The 15,788-nt window shown below is 43.3% G+C and overlaps 1 protein-coding gene across 4 annotated transcripts in view; it reads left to right on the top strand.

Moving 5' to 3' along the window:
* TTC7A (tetratricopeptide repeat domain 7A) overlaps window positions 1–15,788 on the top strand; it is a gene marked incomplete at its 5' end in the record, with an annotated part of 164,679 nt that overhangs the window by 7,006 nt on the left and 141,885 nt on the right. For 2 of the 4 annotated variants that reach the window (XM_084284565.1, XM_084284563.1), the window contains 2 exons: window positions 11,254–11,384; window positions 13,071–13,192. In XM_084284565.1, coding sequence (XP_084140691.1) covers window positions 11,254–11,384; window positions 13,071–13,192 — 253 coding nt within the window. Of the gene's footprint in view, window positions 1–8,470; window positions 8,539–11,253; window positions 11,385–13,070; window positions 13,193–15,788 lie in introns of all 4 variants that reach the window. The other 2 variants (XM_084284562.1, XM_084284564.1) reach the window with 2 other exon arrangements.

Genomic DNA, 15,788 nt, shown 5'->3' with positions numbered 1-15,788 from the left:
TCGTCAGGGCGTGTGGTGCCACAGCTGCTGCGGGATGAGTCAGCCCCACGGAGGGGAGCCCCTGCATCCAGCAGAGCCCCGGTCAAATCAGCAGCAGCACAGGACTGCAAAGGGCTTCTAGCTGCTTTCATGGAGAGTGGGGCTTTGGTAGTCCCACTGCCCCTGTCTGATAGGGCTGGAGCGTGTGGCCTCATACGGTGCTGCCTCTGCTCTGCTGACTGCAAGGGGGCTGTGGAGTAACAGGTTGTGGGTGTCCAAAGATGGGCGAGATGAATCCCTAGTAAACTTGTTTCTGAAGGTTAGGGGTTTTTTTGAAGCTTTATAAGAGAGATCTGTTCTATCAAAAGGCTGCGGTGTAAGCTCAGCCTTTTTAGAGCTCAGGAAAAAACATGTCGAAGAGGCCATTAGCCGATATTGTGACTGTGAGAAGCCTTGATCATAGTTTGCGTTTTGTTTTAACAAGTCTAACCACAAGTCACATGTGCAAGGCAGCTAAGGTTTTTTTGTTTTTGTTTTTTTCTTAGTGGCTTGATGCATCCTTTATGTTGTTCTTTAGCCCGCTTTAGTAATTTGAAGATGTTTAAGAGCTGTAAATGTGGTACTTCTGAAGACCTGTAAGGTCACCATGCTAACTCTGCTGCATTGTGAAGTGAACTTCAAGCCAAGCACCATTCAAAGAGCTGTGATACTGCTGAAAGCAGAACTGTGAATCAAACACGTGAGGATTTTTCCTGCGCTTCACAATGCTGAGCAACCAAGTGTGTACGTCTAGGGTTCTGGTTCAGCTCACTGTGTTTTTTGGGGTTTTCTATTTATTCACTTTGAGGAGAAACTGCTGGTCTCACGTTTTTCTGTTAGGGTTGTATCTTTTCAAACCTCTGTGAGGAGCTCAGTATTGCTTAGAAGGATACTGTTCTGCTTTATCCCCATCTATCTTGGATTTGTAATACTGGAAGTGATGTCTTGCAGGTTATAATAGTGTTGTGGATGGAAAATGGTGGTATTGCACAATAATAAACAGGAAAAACTAATCCATCTTTCTGTTCATTATTTCCTAAAAGATCTCTTGCTCAGCTGATTTAAACACTTGATTCTAATTATGATTTTAAATCAGTCAACTTATGCTTCAACTTTTTGAAAATCATCTACATTAAACTTCCTTGGTGCTTGTGCATCGTAATTTATTTTTTAAGGTATTTTTGTTGGTTTGCAGAACTATTAAAAACATTCAGTAAATTGCATTCAGTAGACATAAGCCTGGCAATTAAATTGTTTGTTTCCTAGCTAATCATGAGATACTTTGTCCATTTGTTCATACAGTTCAATGAAGTCTCTAATTTTGACATTTGCTTGTGTGTCATTCATCATTTTCTAATACTGTTTTCTACAGGATGACTGATCTTCTAGGTGAGATTTGTATTCAGCTGCATTTTTTGTTAATTAGCATAAATTAAAATTGTTTTATTGCAAAGCGGAGTTCTGATAAATCCACTTTTTTACTCTGTTTAAAAAAATTAAAACATTTTCAGTTAAATGAATTTCACTTGGTATTTTGGTAAAAAATTCACTTGGTAAAAGTGAATTTACACTTTTAATTTCATTGTTAGAAGCATGTTTAATCCAGGTCATGATTTAAAAGCATGTTTCAGGCCATATGTATGCTTTTTGAGCCTGCTTTTAGAGGACATACTGTTTTGCAAGGTGTACTTTTCCTTTCCTAGACTAACGTTTAGAATATCCTGACTGGATGGGGAGAAAAAAATAAAATCAAACACAAACACCACCAAAACCTTATGGTTATGCATATTCTTGTTCCTGGGGATCTTTTCATAGACTGATCTTAAGTGTTCTTGAAGTCCTCTAAGAAAAGCTTTGCTGTAGATCCCCACATGCTCTCTTTTTACTATGTAAGGAAATGCCTTGTCTTGTCAAGTGAGACAGATGTAGGAAGGGGATTATTGGAAGGCTGATGACATTTTTTCCATGTTCAAATAAATAATTCTTTATGTCCTTTCTGGGCACTAATAGAGGAAAGTAAAAATCATGCTGTAATTGCACATGTCAAGATAAAGATAATCCATTTCTGTATTATTGCTCAGTAGCCTCTTGACTGTTAGGAAGGCTTCCAGTCCTGCCAGTGGCAAAAAGAGGGAATGCAGCTCTTCCTCTCTCCTTCCAGCACTGCCCCACACATGAGCATGCATTCTGCCTGCATTGCTGCTTCTGGCTGACATGGGGACAGCTTGCTGGGATGCACCATACAGCAGAAGTGGGTGGTAGGTTGTAAGGGGCAAGGAGAATCCTGAGAGCTGGAATTCCCTCACTACCTCTCCCCCATTAGTGCAGTATTGATGTAAAACCATTGATGGCAACCTTGCAAATGACAGCGTTGGCTGATGCATTTGAATTCCTGGTAGTGCTCGGGGTCAAGGCTCTCCTGAAGATACCACTGCTGGTCCTTGCTCATAGTCTTTAGGAAAGCTTGTTGAAGAGCCAAAATTATACTGGGTGCAAAGTTAAGAAGAGAGAAGCACAGATTGGGGTTAAAGTTGGGGGAAAAACTAACTCAATTTTCTTTTGCGTTTTTAGTACAGGCATATGATGCTTAGGTAGTAATGGGCCTTGTGAGGATGACAGGTGGCAGCATGCAGCTCTGTTAACCTGTATGTTGCTTTTGAGATGAAATAGGGGCATGCAATAGTCTTCTCCTATTCCTTAACTGCTTGCTCTTCTATTGGCAGCTGCTACTAATGTTGCTTTGGTCAGTATTTGCAGCTGCTGCAACAACGTAGGATTGCTGTGGAGGAAAAATAATTTGCTTTCTCATCCTTTCAAAAGGGGGGAAAAAAGGGGGTGGGGGGCAGGCAGGACACACTCCTCTATGGTGGAGTCATCCGATGACTAAAAATGGGTGGTACTCATCTCTGGGCATTAGGATCTGTGGGGAGATGGGCTCTTCGACACAGAGCTTAAATAATGTAGTGAGTTTTTGTGCCTGACCACTGGGAAAATTGCCTCCCAGCCACAAGAACCTATGGTACACTCTGGCATTGAAAACCGCCTCCCTGCAAGTAAGACGCTTTGTTGACAGAACTTGTTTTCACTTTTGCTTGACAAAAACTGCAGCTTTTAAATGCTAATTCACATCAGAGGGAGAGAGACTTTGTTCTACACCTTGTATATCTTCAAAGCGCTGCTGTTTGCAATCACGCCAGCCAGCCAGGAAGCATGCTGTTTGCTTGTGCTGCCACCGGAGTAGCTGTCTGATGGGCAAAAGCTCCTGTTTGTAGATGCTGCTGTCTTAATAAAAGGGCTGAGTACTGCTACGTCCTATTTGGGTGTTAAGGGGGGAGTTGAGCTGCTCTTAGCCTGCCAGAGCAGTGGTGTTGAAGCTGCTGTGTGCTGGGAAGTTGTGTGCCCCTGCTTCCCAGCTCTGCTGTGAGCGGTGTGCCTGGCCCAGCCCTGGCCTTCTCGCTGTGTGTAGGCTGCCTGTGGTGGCCAGGGAAGCTGGTTTCACAGCCGTGCCCTGTCAGCTCTTCTCTGCTGTCAGACAGGCTAGCTGAGGTCTTCTTCTGTGCTTTGGCAGTAGTTTTGTACAATCTGCTGTGCACAAATGCAGCATGGTTTTGGGCTTCTGAGGAAGGAGATACCTATAGGCAACCAGATGTGGATAACTCCGCTTTGGAAAGAAGAAAAAGATAAACACCCTCCTGGGTTTCATTAATGTGACTTGCTGTCTGTGGTTTCTAAGGTTTTATCACGTTATTCTTCCACTCCCTTCTTCCCACACAAGCATGTGATGAGCTTGTGCTGGCTGCACGTGTGTGCACAAAACCCCACCTCCCTGCTGCGCTGTGACTTAGCTCCCTAAAGCCAGTGGGGCAGCAGCATCAGGAGGTGCAGGAATAGCTGCAGTGTGCTTTCCTGAGGAGTGCAAGTGTGCTCCGAGGTGGCTGAGCCACAGGTAGCTGTCAGCTGGCTCTGATGCCATTCTCCTGCTGTGCTGTGTAGCAGGCAGTGTGTGCACACACTGGGTGTTACTGACACTCGCTTTGGGAGTCACTGAGCGGTCACAGCAGCTGAGGCTGATGCTTTACGTCCCACCATGAAGTGCTGTGGGCACTGGCAAGCTTTTCTCTGTGGCTGTGCACCACTCCGTGCAGTGTGCTGTGTGGCAGTGGCTCTGGGAGGGTTTCCATCTGCTTACCCTCCTATTTTCTCTGTCCTGCTCCCAAAGCACTCATGAAAGTGGGCTAGTCTAGTTCAGTGGCTGCTCCCTGTGACCAGGGAAAAAATGTAATTCTCATGGCATGCCATGGGAGTATGTGGATGGTGTTGACCAAGTCCTTTGAGGCTGTGAGAGAATGCTGCTCTCACCTCTTTGCTGTGTCTCAGAGCATCACCCCAATAGAGATACCTCCCTCACTGCCATCGGATGCATCACGGAATGGAGGTGGCCTCTGGTACCAGGACAACTCGTGTGTTACAGCAGTGGTCTGTGAAGTGGGATGTGCATGTCATGGATGACATGTCATGCACAAAATGATCTGTTGGGGTATAGGAGGAAAATACTAGACTTTTTTATTGACTTCTATCTCCTAAAAAAAAAAAAAAAAAAAAAAGCAGAGCTGACACTTCTAATAAGAGCTCTTCATCAGCCACATTAGACAATCACTGCTTTTACCTTGTAATCAGATCTCATCAGTGATGTTTGAAGTCCAGCAATACTCGGTTCAATACCTCCAATATTTCACTGAACTTCATGATAAATTTGTAGAAGCCTCTTTTGAGCTTTCTTCCTCAATAGCAAAAGATGAAATCACATACCATTGGGGAAGCATTTGTTCTTCCCACAGTGGTAAACAGCTAAAATAATACATGGAAGACAATATGGTGACAAACTAAAATGTGTTCCTTTGTCAGCCCATAGTGTTGAGAGACACATAGAAGACACTGAAGATGTGAAGAAACAAGTATTAGAACAAACAACATGATGTGGGAAACTTGCTATGCAGTTTGGTGAAAGTACAGATGTTTCCAACATGGCATAGCTTAATGTATTTGTTAGATTCTGGTTCAGTAGTGAAATATACTAAAAACTAAATTACTTAATAAAAATGTTTGTTAAAAAGCTGTGCAAGTTTAATCACTAATGTAGTAGCTGCTTTGGTAATAAAATAAAAAGGAATTCTAGTGTTAGGTTACAGAAGTAGCATCACATGAAATTCATTCATCACTGTTTGTAAGTAAGCTGTTGCTGAAAAGAAGTGAGGCCAAGAAATGTGCAGACTAATACAGGACTGTATCAGTGTGGCTTATTTCCTTTAAACACAAGACCTTTAAACAGTAGAATCTCTCTAATACTTAAAGAAGCGGTGGGGAGTGACCCTGAACATCTTTTGTGCCGCACAGAAGCTCACTGGTGGTCTCATGGCAAAGTGCTTAGGAGTTGTTGAAGTTAAAGATGATTTATACGCTTGTTTTTGCAAAGATAAATGTTAGAAATTTGCAGATCTTTTCTATTATGATAAGCATCTGTCAGTTTTATGCTACCTTGCAGGTATTTTTAAAATGGAAACAACACGTTTTGTCTGTCCCTTCAAGCTAAAGATGATGTTTTAACAACTGAAGAAGTAATGGCATCTGGTTTTAGAACAGATGTTTGGAAACGTTTCCAAGTCGGTGTGATTTTTATTTTTTTTTTGTGTGTGTGCAGAAAGTCACCTACAACTCTCATGTATACAGTTTGTTACCTGTTTGTAGTCTGTCCAAATACGTTTCATTGGGTTTGGAACCCATTTCTTAATAAATCTGTTTGTAAGAACAACTGGCTGACACCAAGGAAGATGTAAATATACTAGAGAATTACAAAAATAAATACAAATTGAGTAGGTGCAGCTAATGACACACTTCTCTTTGGATCTACATATCTTTGCTAGCACTGACAGCCATTAAAGCCAGGTATTAAGATAATCTTACCCTAGAACCAGACCTTCCTGTCAATGTATCTGCATTAAATCAAGATTTATTTTCAAAAGTAACCATAATCAAGCATATTAATATTTCTCTAGTGAGAACAAAGTTTTGTACAGTTCATGAAATTGAACAGTGTAACTTTTCTTTTTCATTCTTCTCGTTTGTATTTTTGTGTTTTATAATGTACTATGTACAGCAGCGTGTATATAATTTAAAAATACGTATGTTGGGGCTGCGTGCTCAATAAAATTCTTGCTATTAGGAGTGTGTGAGCAAAAAGGCTGCAGACTGCCTTGTTGTAGGTTGAAGTCTGGGTTCAAAGATCTGCCGTGAAGAGCCACCAGCTGCTGGGCAGTGCCTTTTGATGTATCAGCAGAGTCAGCACCCTTGGATTAAGGTGGCTGATGCAGCGAGGTATGCACAGCCTACATGGAACTGATCAGGGGCAGGTGACTGAGGTGGCATCTCAGACATGCTTGCCACCTTCTGGCTTCGCAGGTAATCCAGTCAAGAAGTTTTTTCCTCATTTTAACAGTCAGCTAGAGCTCGGCCAAACCTAATTGCTGAGGAAAGGAGCATCAAGACCCATGATGTGAATTATTGAAACTGCTGTGAACTGTGGTAGAAATAACACACACCACTGGGTCTTGCCCTAGGTCAAGCTAATCCAGACTGCAGCAGGCTGAGTGCCTTGTGATGTGCTTGCCCACCACCTTACCTCAAGACAAATTATTTGTGGTCCTGTTGTAACACCTTTGCGTGTCCTCAGCTTGATGGCACGCTGGCTTCTGGCCAGGGTAGCCTTTCTGCAGGGCATATGAGCACAGGTCCTTGCCTTGCAGGCTGGGACTGGTGCTGTTGGCAGGGCTGTAACTTCCACCCTAAGCTCTTTTTTGCTTTGAGTTCCTGTAGCTGTGTTTGACACAGGTGTAACAACAGGTAGGCTTCATGCTCTGTGCACTGTGGTCTTTCTTTAATTCCTTCATTAAATTGCCCCTGCTGCAGGGCTTTAGCAGCCACAGGCTAGCGCTTGGCAAAAGGGGTTTAAAGTAGTGTGCTGCTGCTGACCCTGAGTTCTTCTACCAGTAAACACTCTGTTTCCCAGCTGTGTTAACTCATCCAAATGCATGGAGGTCTGCGTTAAAAGGAAAATAAGAACCCGTGAGTGGATTGGTATGTCCTTCCTACTGAGCTGGAGCACTGCTGCTATTTGGGGAACTAGTTCATGAATTGGAAGAAAAGAAGCAAGCTGCTTTAGCCTTCTCTTCTCACTAGCAGTTGTGCAGTCACCATCTGTGCGCTGAGGCTTTCAAAACCAGACTGGATAAAACCCTGATGAGCCTGAGCTGACCCTGCTTTGAGCAAGAAGTTGGACTACAGTCCTCCCAAGACCCCTTCCAACCTGAATTTTCCTGTGATCTCTGTCTCTGAGAATCGAAGCTCTCAAGTCCACTTGCACATGTATTTTTCCAGTTCTGGTAATAATGTTTCAGAGCACTGCAGCCACATGATATGCTTTCTTCCCTTGGCAAGGACTGGGTGAGATGAAAGTGGAAATAAGCCTTCACAGAATGTCCCCTTTCAGGTTTCCGTGAAAAGCAGTGCACTTCAACTCTAGGAAGAAATTTGTTCAGTCCGTGACACCTCTTACAAGCCTTATGGTGTGTGTTTTACTGACATAAATGCAAATTAGCTTTAGAAGGGAAAAGAAGAAGCAAAGATTAGAGAGATCAAGAGCCAGAGATGAATTTTTGGGGAAACTAGAAGTGGATGGGAGCCTTTTCTTTATTCAGGAAGGAAAAAATGTGTTTCTATACATGGAAAGCTACTGCCTCTGAAGTGGGTGGGAAGAGTTTTTTCTTTTATAAAAGATGATTTGGAAGCAAGTCTCTCTTTAAATATTCAGCCTGAGGCATACCCCATTTGAAAGCTGTATCTTCCATATATAAGCATGTGTGTGTGTTTAAATTGGGGCCCTTGATTTGTATGAGAAAAATCTTAGCATAGGTAAGTTCTAAGTTGTTACTGTCTTAACATAACTGTTCTAACAAAATACCTACATCTGTTTACCTTAACCAGCTACCAAGAAAGTATATAACTTTATACTTTACTTGGAAGTTAATTCTGAGTAAGAGCCACGCTTTCTTACTAAATCCCATGTGGCGGTACCATGCACTCTGTGATTTTTCTGAAGCTTTTTGGGAACTGAGTTGAATTAAAAATGTATGTTATGCTGCAAAGGTCTTTCTGTGCTGATAGCTGAGGAGCGGAGCAGAGTTCGTGGAATTTATGCCCTCAGGGCTGGAGGGCTTGTAAGTAGTGCTGTCCACACGCAGCTGCAACTCAAGGAAACCTGCGGTTGTTGGGGCTTTGCACTGTGGGAACTGAACCGGTGGCTGCAGGGTTAGGGAGCTCTCATTCTTCTGTTCTTCGTTTTATCTGCTGGATTTGCAGCCTGCTTGCTCTGATTTTTCTTCTCGTGTTTCTGTGGTAGGGACGAACAGCCTTGTTCAGGTTCCGTAGAGGATCTTGCATGCTGGTGGCATCAGGTCAGCACAGACGGTATGAGCAGAAAGCACTATGACTAATTTCGCATCATGTGGGTCAGTTTTCCCTCTTGCCCTTTATAAGTGCAAAAATGTGTGCAATGTAGCATACTGTCTCCTTTTAATGCATCATATATGGCTCTCTATTTACTGTGGCAAGGAATTTTATTACCCTGTCTCTGATCGGCCCCACCTCTGTTTTTCTGCCTGCATGGATGGCATGTTTGTTGTCAGTACTCGGTGCTGGCAGAGGCTGCTTGTTTTCCTCCCCCACATCAGAGCTTAGACATAGTAGCTCCTTGCAGTGGGCTGTAACATGCATGTAAATAGCTTTTATCAGCCTGTTCTCTCTGTGTGACATCTCCCACGATAACCGCCCCCATGCAGGCTGTGCTAGGATGGCTCTTGCAGCCTGATTAGATGCTGCATGAATGTCAGTGGGTTGTACTGGGCTTCTTTCAGGGTCCTCATCCCTAATTTGTGCTTCATGGGACAGTGCCTCTGAAATGCAACGCTGCTTTTTTTTTTTTGAATTTATTTTCTGTTAAGGGGAATGTCTGGATATTCATAGGTAGATAAAAATGAGATGGATCTGAGAAGAATAAGTTGATGTAATGTTTTCTCTGCTGAATGTTTTCTCTTTTTGTATAGAGAGTTAATTTCCTCTTTTCCCCTTCATTACATAGTGACAGGGTAAGGAAGTAGGAACTTTGACATACGGGGTGGGGGAACCCCATGATAAAAAGCCATAGACTTCAGAAATGGACTGGAAGACAAAATCTATGGGATGCTGCTTCTCCAACACAAGATGGATGTCTGTAGAAAAGAGACACCACAGAATGGGTGCTAGTGAAGAACAGCAAAATAATTATTGTCCCCCAAACACTGTCAGTTTGAAGTAGATTTAAAAAGTAGATTTAGATTAGATATAAGGAAGGAATTTTTTTACTGTGAGGGTGGTGAGGCACTGTAACAGGTGGTGAATGAGAGAAGCAGTGGATGCCCCATCCCTGGAGGTGCTCAAGGCCAGGCTGGATGGGGCTTTGGGCAGCCTGGGGTGGTGGGAGGTGTCTCTGCCCATGGCAGGAGGTTGGAATTAGGTGATCTTTAAGGACTCTTCTAACCCAAACTGTTCTGTGATTCTGTAAATCTACTTCCCCTGCTCTGGTCTGGTCAGGATTTTCAAAGGTGCAAGGTACAGATGAGTGTTTCCACTAGACAGCTCCTTCTGGAGTGGGCTGTGCACCCCTGAATTGGGAGAGGGCAGTGGGGAGCCACCTCCTGAACTTAGATCTGTGGGATATCTTCTCTTCTGCACCCACTGAACTGACTGCTCGCGTCTGGCTCAATTGCAAAGCATGAGATAAGGAAACTCATAGTACAGTTACCAAGGGGACAAAACAGAAACTCTGAATGTGGGAAGTAAACAACGCTGAGGCTGCCTAGGAACCTCAGGCTCCACAGCTCGAGTGCTCCTACCACAGCGTTCACCGCGGGGTAGTCCCCATGGCCTCCTCACAGCGGTTTGCCACAAGACTCCCAAAGCGAGCTGTGCTGAGGTGCCGAGGATTGTGTGAGACAAGGAGAGTGTGTGGTTCCTGGTGTACGTGTTGTAGCTCCTCATGTGGGGCAGAGGCCTTTGCTGCATGCTGCAATGGTCCAAATTGCTTCTCTGGAGAGCCTGGCAGGCAGCTCGTCTTTCATACCTCCATGAATTTCTGTCAGGAAGGCCAGGAGTTTGCGTTACAAGTTTTTCATTATTATTAGGGAGTGTTATACATAAAACTTATTGGGAAATGTGTATTGAACAGTTTACGACTTGCGTGGGCTACTAGGCATCCCTGCAGTTGCTTTGGTGTAGAAGGCCTAAGCTGCCAAACAGTGATGTGTTGTGGAGATGTGCTGTGGCATAAGAATATAAGAATCTACGTAGATCAGAGTAAAAAGTGTGCAGATAAGCAGCCTCTCCAAGTAGACCTAGATATATAAAGGATATAGTAGTAGGATGCTAGACAAGGATCAAATAATAAATAGTTCTGCTGTAGGGGCAGTAGCTGTGGGTCTCCAATTAACGTGCTGTATATTTATGAGAGGGGTTGGTTGGTGACACAAGGAAGAGTTTGAGTAGTACAAAAAACAATTACTTTTTTCTTTGGAAAGGAGGGTGATCGTGTAGTTGAAGAGTCTCTTATGTCTTGTCAAGAGCTTGCTGTGTGTCCGCGTGTAATTTGCATGTGCTTAGACTTTCCACAAGAGGCTTCAGATTTTCCAACTCCGTTTTATCTTTTTCCAAGTTTGTTCCTCAAAACTGCTGCCATTGAAGGCTTCACTTGGAATAGTGGACACTTAGAAACCCTCAAATCCAGTGCCAGGGTGTTTCTGAAATAGCACTTGTGTTGAAGCACCCAAAATCTATAGCCATTTTTGGAAATACAGGCCATAATTTCTCTGCTTGCTTGTCCCTGCCAGGGGGACTGTATGTCCTTTCTTCATAAAATCTTTGAAAGGCACCGTAGAAGCATGCAGTGGTACCATAGCTTAGAGCAGCATGACAAAAAAACGCCTTGCATGTGTAGGAATTTTATTTTCCTTGGGTCTTTTCCTAAAAGTCCCTAAAACTAGGGAGAAGCCTACGTATGGAAAAGCCTTCCTGTCAGCTGGTAAACGAAAGTATAGCATGGCTCTGCTGCTGTTGGGGGCTGAGGTTCAGGAAGGTGCTGCTATTTTGCAGGTCTGTCGCTGGAGCGCTCAACCAACTCAATCGCCTCACGCGCTCGCCTGTGTGAGAGGGAGGAGGAGGTCATGGCTTGTTTCGAGACTGCGTGTGTCGTTGCCCAAGTGTACTTGCAGGAGCTTGAAAAGGTAAGAAGTGTGCTCAGGGTGTTACCTGGTGACCTGGGTGGGACATCGAGGGATTTTGACAGCAGAACTGGTGGCGGAAAGGTCAAGTGATAGACGAGGAACATGAGAACAAGCCCGAAAGAATGAAGTGCCTTAGCATTTCTGTGGGCTGAGTTTTTCAGTATAAGCAGTTGCAAAACAGCTGTTTATCTGGTCTCTGCCAGTTTCTTTTGAGCATGACGTGTGGAAACCAGTTTTGCCTGCGGTAAAGCTTTGAATACTTCAGATATGCTCGAGTCTTTATCTCAAGTTTAGCTCTTACTAAGGAGGGATGACAGGCTTTGCATAGCAAGTGCCACCATGAAGGAACCCGAGATGTTTTACGTATCTGCCATGTAAGTGATACACAGCATTGGATATCGAGATCCCTCATGAGCTCAAAGTAACCTTTTGGGTCGACGATAGCAATTTAATTGCTCGTGCTTCGCCTTTTCCAGGTGAAACTGGAGGAACCTGGATCAGTATCAATTAACTGCTTAGTCAGTGGCTGGCTAGGATGCTGGGTACTGTGAGCTCTGCACTGAGCTGTAATCCATGCCACTGATTTACTGGGCACATGCTTAGAGATCTCTGTATCTGCTACTTTGCCTACTTGCATTTAGCAGGGGCACACCGTAAGTTTTCACACCCTGTCCTCTGCCACACATTATGTTTGACACGAGCATCACTGAGGCAATGAATGTTGCCTATTGTTCTGTAACTTAACTGCCTTTTACTCTCTGACCTGATATTTCTGCTCTTCTCAGTGGCAACGGTGTGTTTGTTCCAGATCTTATTTTAAATTGCATTAAAACAAGAAAAATAAGCTTGGAACACACACAAAAATCCATGAAGAAAGCCAGATAACAATTTATTTGGTCTGTTTTTTGTAAGGAAAAAGCTACTTGTCTTTTTATTTAAAATTAAGTACTGCCCTCTTCTTGCAGAAGGACCAGTTCCTGCCAGTACTGGGCACTGTAAATGTTTTTACTGACAATTTATGTATGCCAAGAAGAGAAAGAGTTTGAATAGCAATTCATTCATCTTCTGGACTCAGAGGGATGCAGGATTCATATACTCAAAGTCCATAGGTCCTTTTCATTCCTGTTTTGGAGAGTCTACACAGTGCAGCTTACAGCAATGAAAGCTGTTTGTTAGCCCTACTGGAAGAGACAGTTTTTAAGGAAGCCAAAGCAAGAGAGGTTTGGTAAGGCTAAAAGAGCAAAGACTAAGATTCTTCCATTGATACTCCTTAGAGTTTACTAACTCTTACAAATATTTACATTATGTTAAGCTGGATATACTCACTTAAACATTGTGTTTATATTTCTGTGCAAGATGCTGGATCTGTGTGGTTGGAGTAGTATTTCTGAAGCCCTCGATATTAATGTGTAGCTTTTCGCTTTATTGAAGGTGTAAAGTAGTAAGGGGTGGTGCTTCAAAACTTGCATTGCACACAGGATGTTTCATGGAAATCACTGTATAGTTCATTTTAAAGTTGCCTTTGGAAGGTTTTTTGAATAGCTGATGAAGGTAAGATTTCAAGTCCTCTGAGGAGGAATCTGAAGGTTGAAGCTAACATTTTGTTACTGGCAATATCTCTGGCTTATGAGGAAATGGCTCGTTCAAAGAGTTGTCTGTAATCCCACTGGTTTCTTTTTCTTGCAGACCTTAAACAGCACACATTCAAGGAGTATAAAGGGCAGCAACATGACGTACTCTGAGTTTGAACTGTCCTACTTCCTGGAAGCAGCTCTACAGAGTGCCTACGTGACTCATTTAAAGAAGGGGTAGGTGGATGCAGATGTTCATAAAAATAGATAGTACTGCATGTTTTGTCTCAGAACAGATGAAAGCTTCTTTCTTCATATGTTCTGTTGTGACTTTTTTCTGCTGCTGGCTCGCTTCAGGTTTTCTTCGCGCTCTCCCTTCCCCACACCCTATCCTAATTCTCAGTTTTCCGGACCCACAAGTAGGGTGGAGTAGAACAGTTTTGTTGTCTTGACTCAGCTTTGCTCCCTGTGGAGATGAGGGGAGTCTGACCATAGAGAGTGAGTGGAATTTAAACACTGCTGAGTTCTTTTTAAATGCTCAGCCACAAGACCTGGTTTACAGCTCAGTCAAGTCGTAAGGGTTGTTTATTCTTTTAAGGTCTTAATGTCCTGATCAAAACACCAGTTCTGTGTGGTTTTACTAGAGAGTGCCCACCCTCAGAAGCTGTAGATGAGAGCATGGTGACCCCTAAAACAGGCAGTATCTTCAAACTCCATTTAGTTGATGGAAGGATTGCCATGTGGGGACAATCTGTTCACCACTTGTAAACAATACTTGTAAGAGTTCTTCCTTCCCTGCTCCTGTGTTTGTAGCATATTATCGCATTTGTTTTTAAGGAATCACATACTGAATTTCTCACTGCTCTGTGTAGTATCACTGGTCAAAGTTCTGTAAACTTCCTTAAGCAAACCACCTTTTCAAAGTATTTCATCTTGGTTGGTTGTTTTTTTGTTTTTTTTTACCTTCGCTCCTAAAGATATTTTATCTCCTTTTCTTCACTCTTCCTTCAGAGTGAAATGGAGAAGGAAGGGGAAAATAAAAAATATGGGGAGAAGGAAAAGAAAGAAAACTAGGGAGGTAAATAGCAAAAAAAAAAAAAAAAAAAAAAAAAAAGATACCTCTTGCCTCTGTTTGAGGAAGGACAGTTTCTGTTCAGGTTTTTCTTACATTTTTTCCCCTAATAACTATTTAAATGCAGCTGTGATATGAATATCCTATACTATGAGTATCCTTGGTGTTCTACATTGTTTCATGTGAAGTCAGGGTTGAAAACCTGCACGTACAGTGAAGTTGTACTTGCAAGCATGTCCATGGTAGGTGCCTTCAGGTAAGTCTTCTTTAACCCAAAGGCTTTATTCACAAGCCCAGATATCATGGAATGATCCGTGTAGTCAACTGGGTACGAGTTTATGTGTAAAGAAGTATGAGGTTATAAGTATGAGGCATATTCTCAGCATCATCTCAGTAATCTGGGAGAGGTAGGTGGTTTTCCCATGTGAGGTGGTAGTTGTCCAGCTGTAGCACAAAGAGTAGGCTTTATTAGCCCTTTACTGGTCTGGTGGTGAAACAAAAGCTCAGGACTTGCCAGTAAGCTCATTAACTATGTAATAAAATAAAATCTCATTTAGAACATATGGCACTGATGTCCTCTAGGCACCTTTTGAATAACAAACTCACTCATGTTCCTTTTATTCAGCAGCATTTTAAATTCAGTATTCATCAGTTCAGTATATCTAGTGGGTTGTTTCAGCTGTTACTGGGAGCCCCACTTGCTCCCTCCCCACGTTATTTTAATGATAGCCTTTTAAAAAAGAAAAAAAAAACTACTAGAAAACAATTTGGAAATAAAATACGTGCGTGAATCAAGCACTGCTTTGATTATAAGCTGAATTGCTGCACAAGCAGCAAAATGTTCTCTGTGGCTGTCTCCTGATGGAAGAACAGCCTCAGAGCTGGCTTGACTGTGGCAGGAACAAAGCTCCATTTGCTTTGCACCTTGTCAGTGCAAATCAGAAGCAAGATCCAGTGAAATTAAAGGGCCAATGGGAAAATAAGACAAACAGGAATCCCCAGCTTGTTTCTGTACCTTCTGCTTGTGTTAGTGTGCATTTTCTGCCACGAGAGGGCATAAGCAGCATTGGGATGTATTAAGAAAGGGGGGTTGGGTGAGGGGAGAAGGTTTTTCCTGTATATAATGAATCTCTCCACACAATATCCAGAGGCTCAAAGAAACGTTGTTGGTTTCAGCTTGTCCAGGTAGGAAATAGGCCTTTGATCTCCCAGGCTGATGGGGGATAGGTCCTAGGAAAGGAGGTCCTTTCCCAGTGGCCCTTGTGTAGAGAATGAATAGCAAATGCTTTATTTCCTTTAGGAGGGCTGACGTCTCCTTGGACAGGTGAGCTGAGAGATGGGAGAGGTGTTGTCCAGCTTGTGTTTGTTCCTGCTGCCAACATCCTGGAGTGTGATCAGGGATGCCCTTCCCTCTTGTAGTGTGTGGTGGTGGAAAGAAGGCACCTCCCTCGCTCATGCGCACCCCTACAAAGCAAAGGTGCATGCTGTAAGGACCAGCAAGTCCTGCAGCTGTGCCAGCCCCTGATGCTGTTAAGAGATATTTACTTAAACAACACTGCATTGCTGAAAGCACACTTCTGCAGTTTGCCCTTCTGCATCCTGAGGAAGCTTTCTTCTGTTTGTCCGGCGTTGGTGCTGTGGATACAGAAGATAGGCAGGCAGACGTACTGGAGGATGCAGCCTGTTGCCTTTCATGTTAACGTTTGCTTCTGATTTTCTGAGTGACTTCTCTGTGAAGGTTAGGCTCATCCTTGACTGCCT

The sequence above is a fragment of the Netta rufina genome (genome assembly GCF_964035555.1).
Source record: "Netta rufina genome assembly, chromosome: 3".
Taxonomy (NCBI): Eukaryota; Metazoa; Chordata; class Aves; order Anseriformes; family Anatidae; genus Netta; species Netta rufina.
Note: the sequence above shows the minus strand (reverse complement) of the source record. Positions and strands in the feature narration are given on the sequence as shown.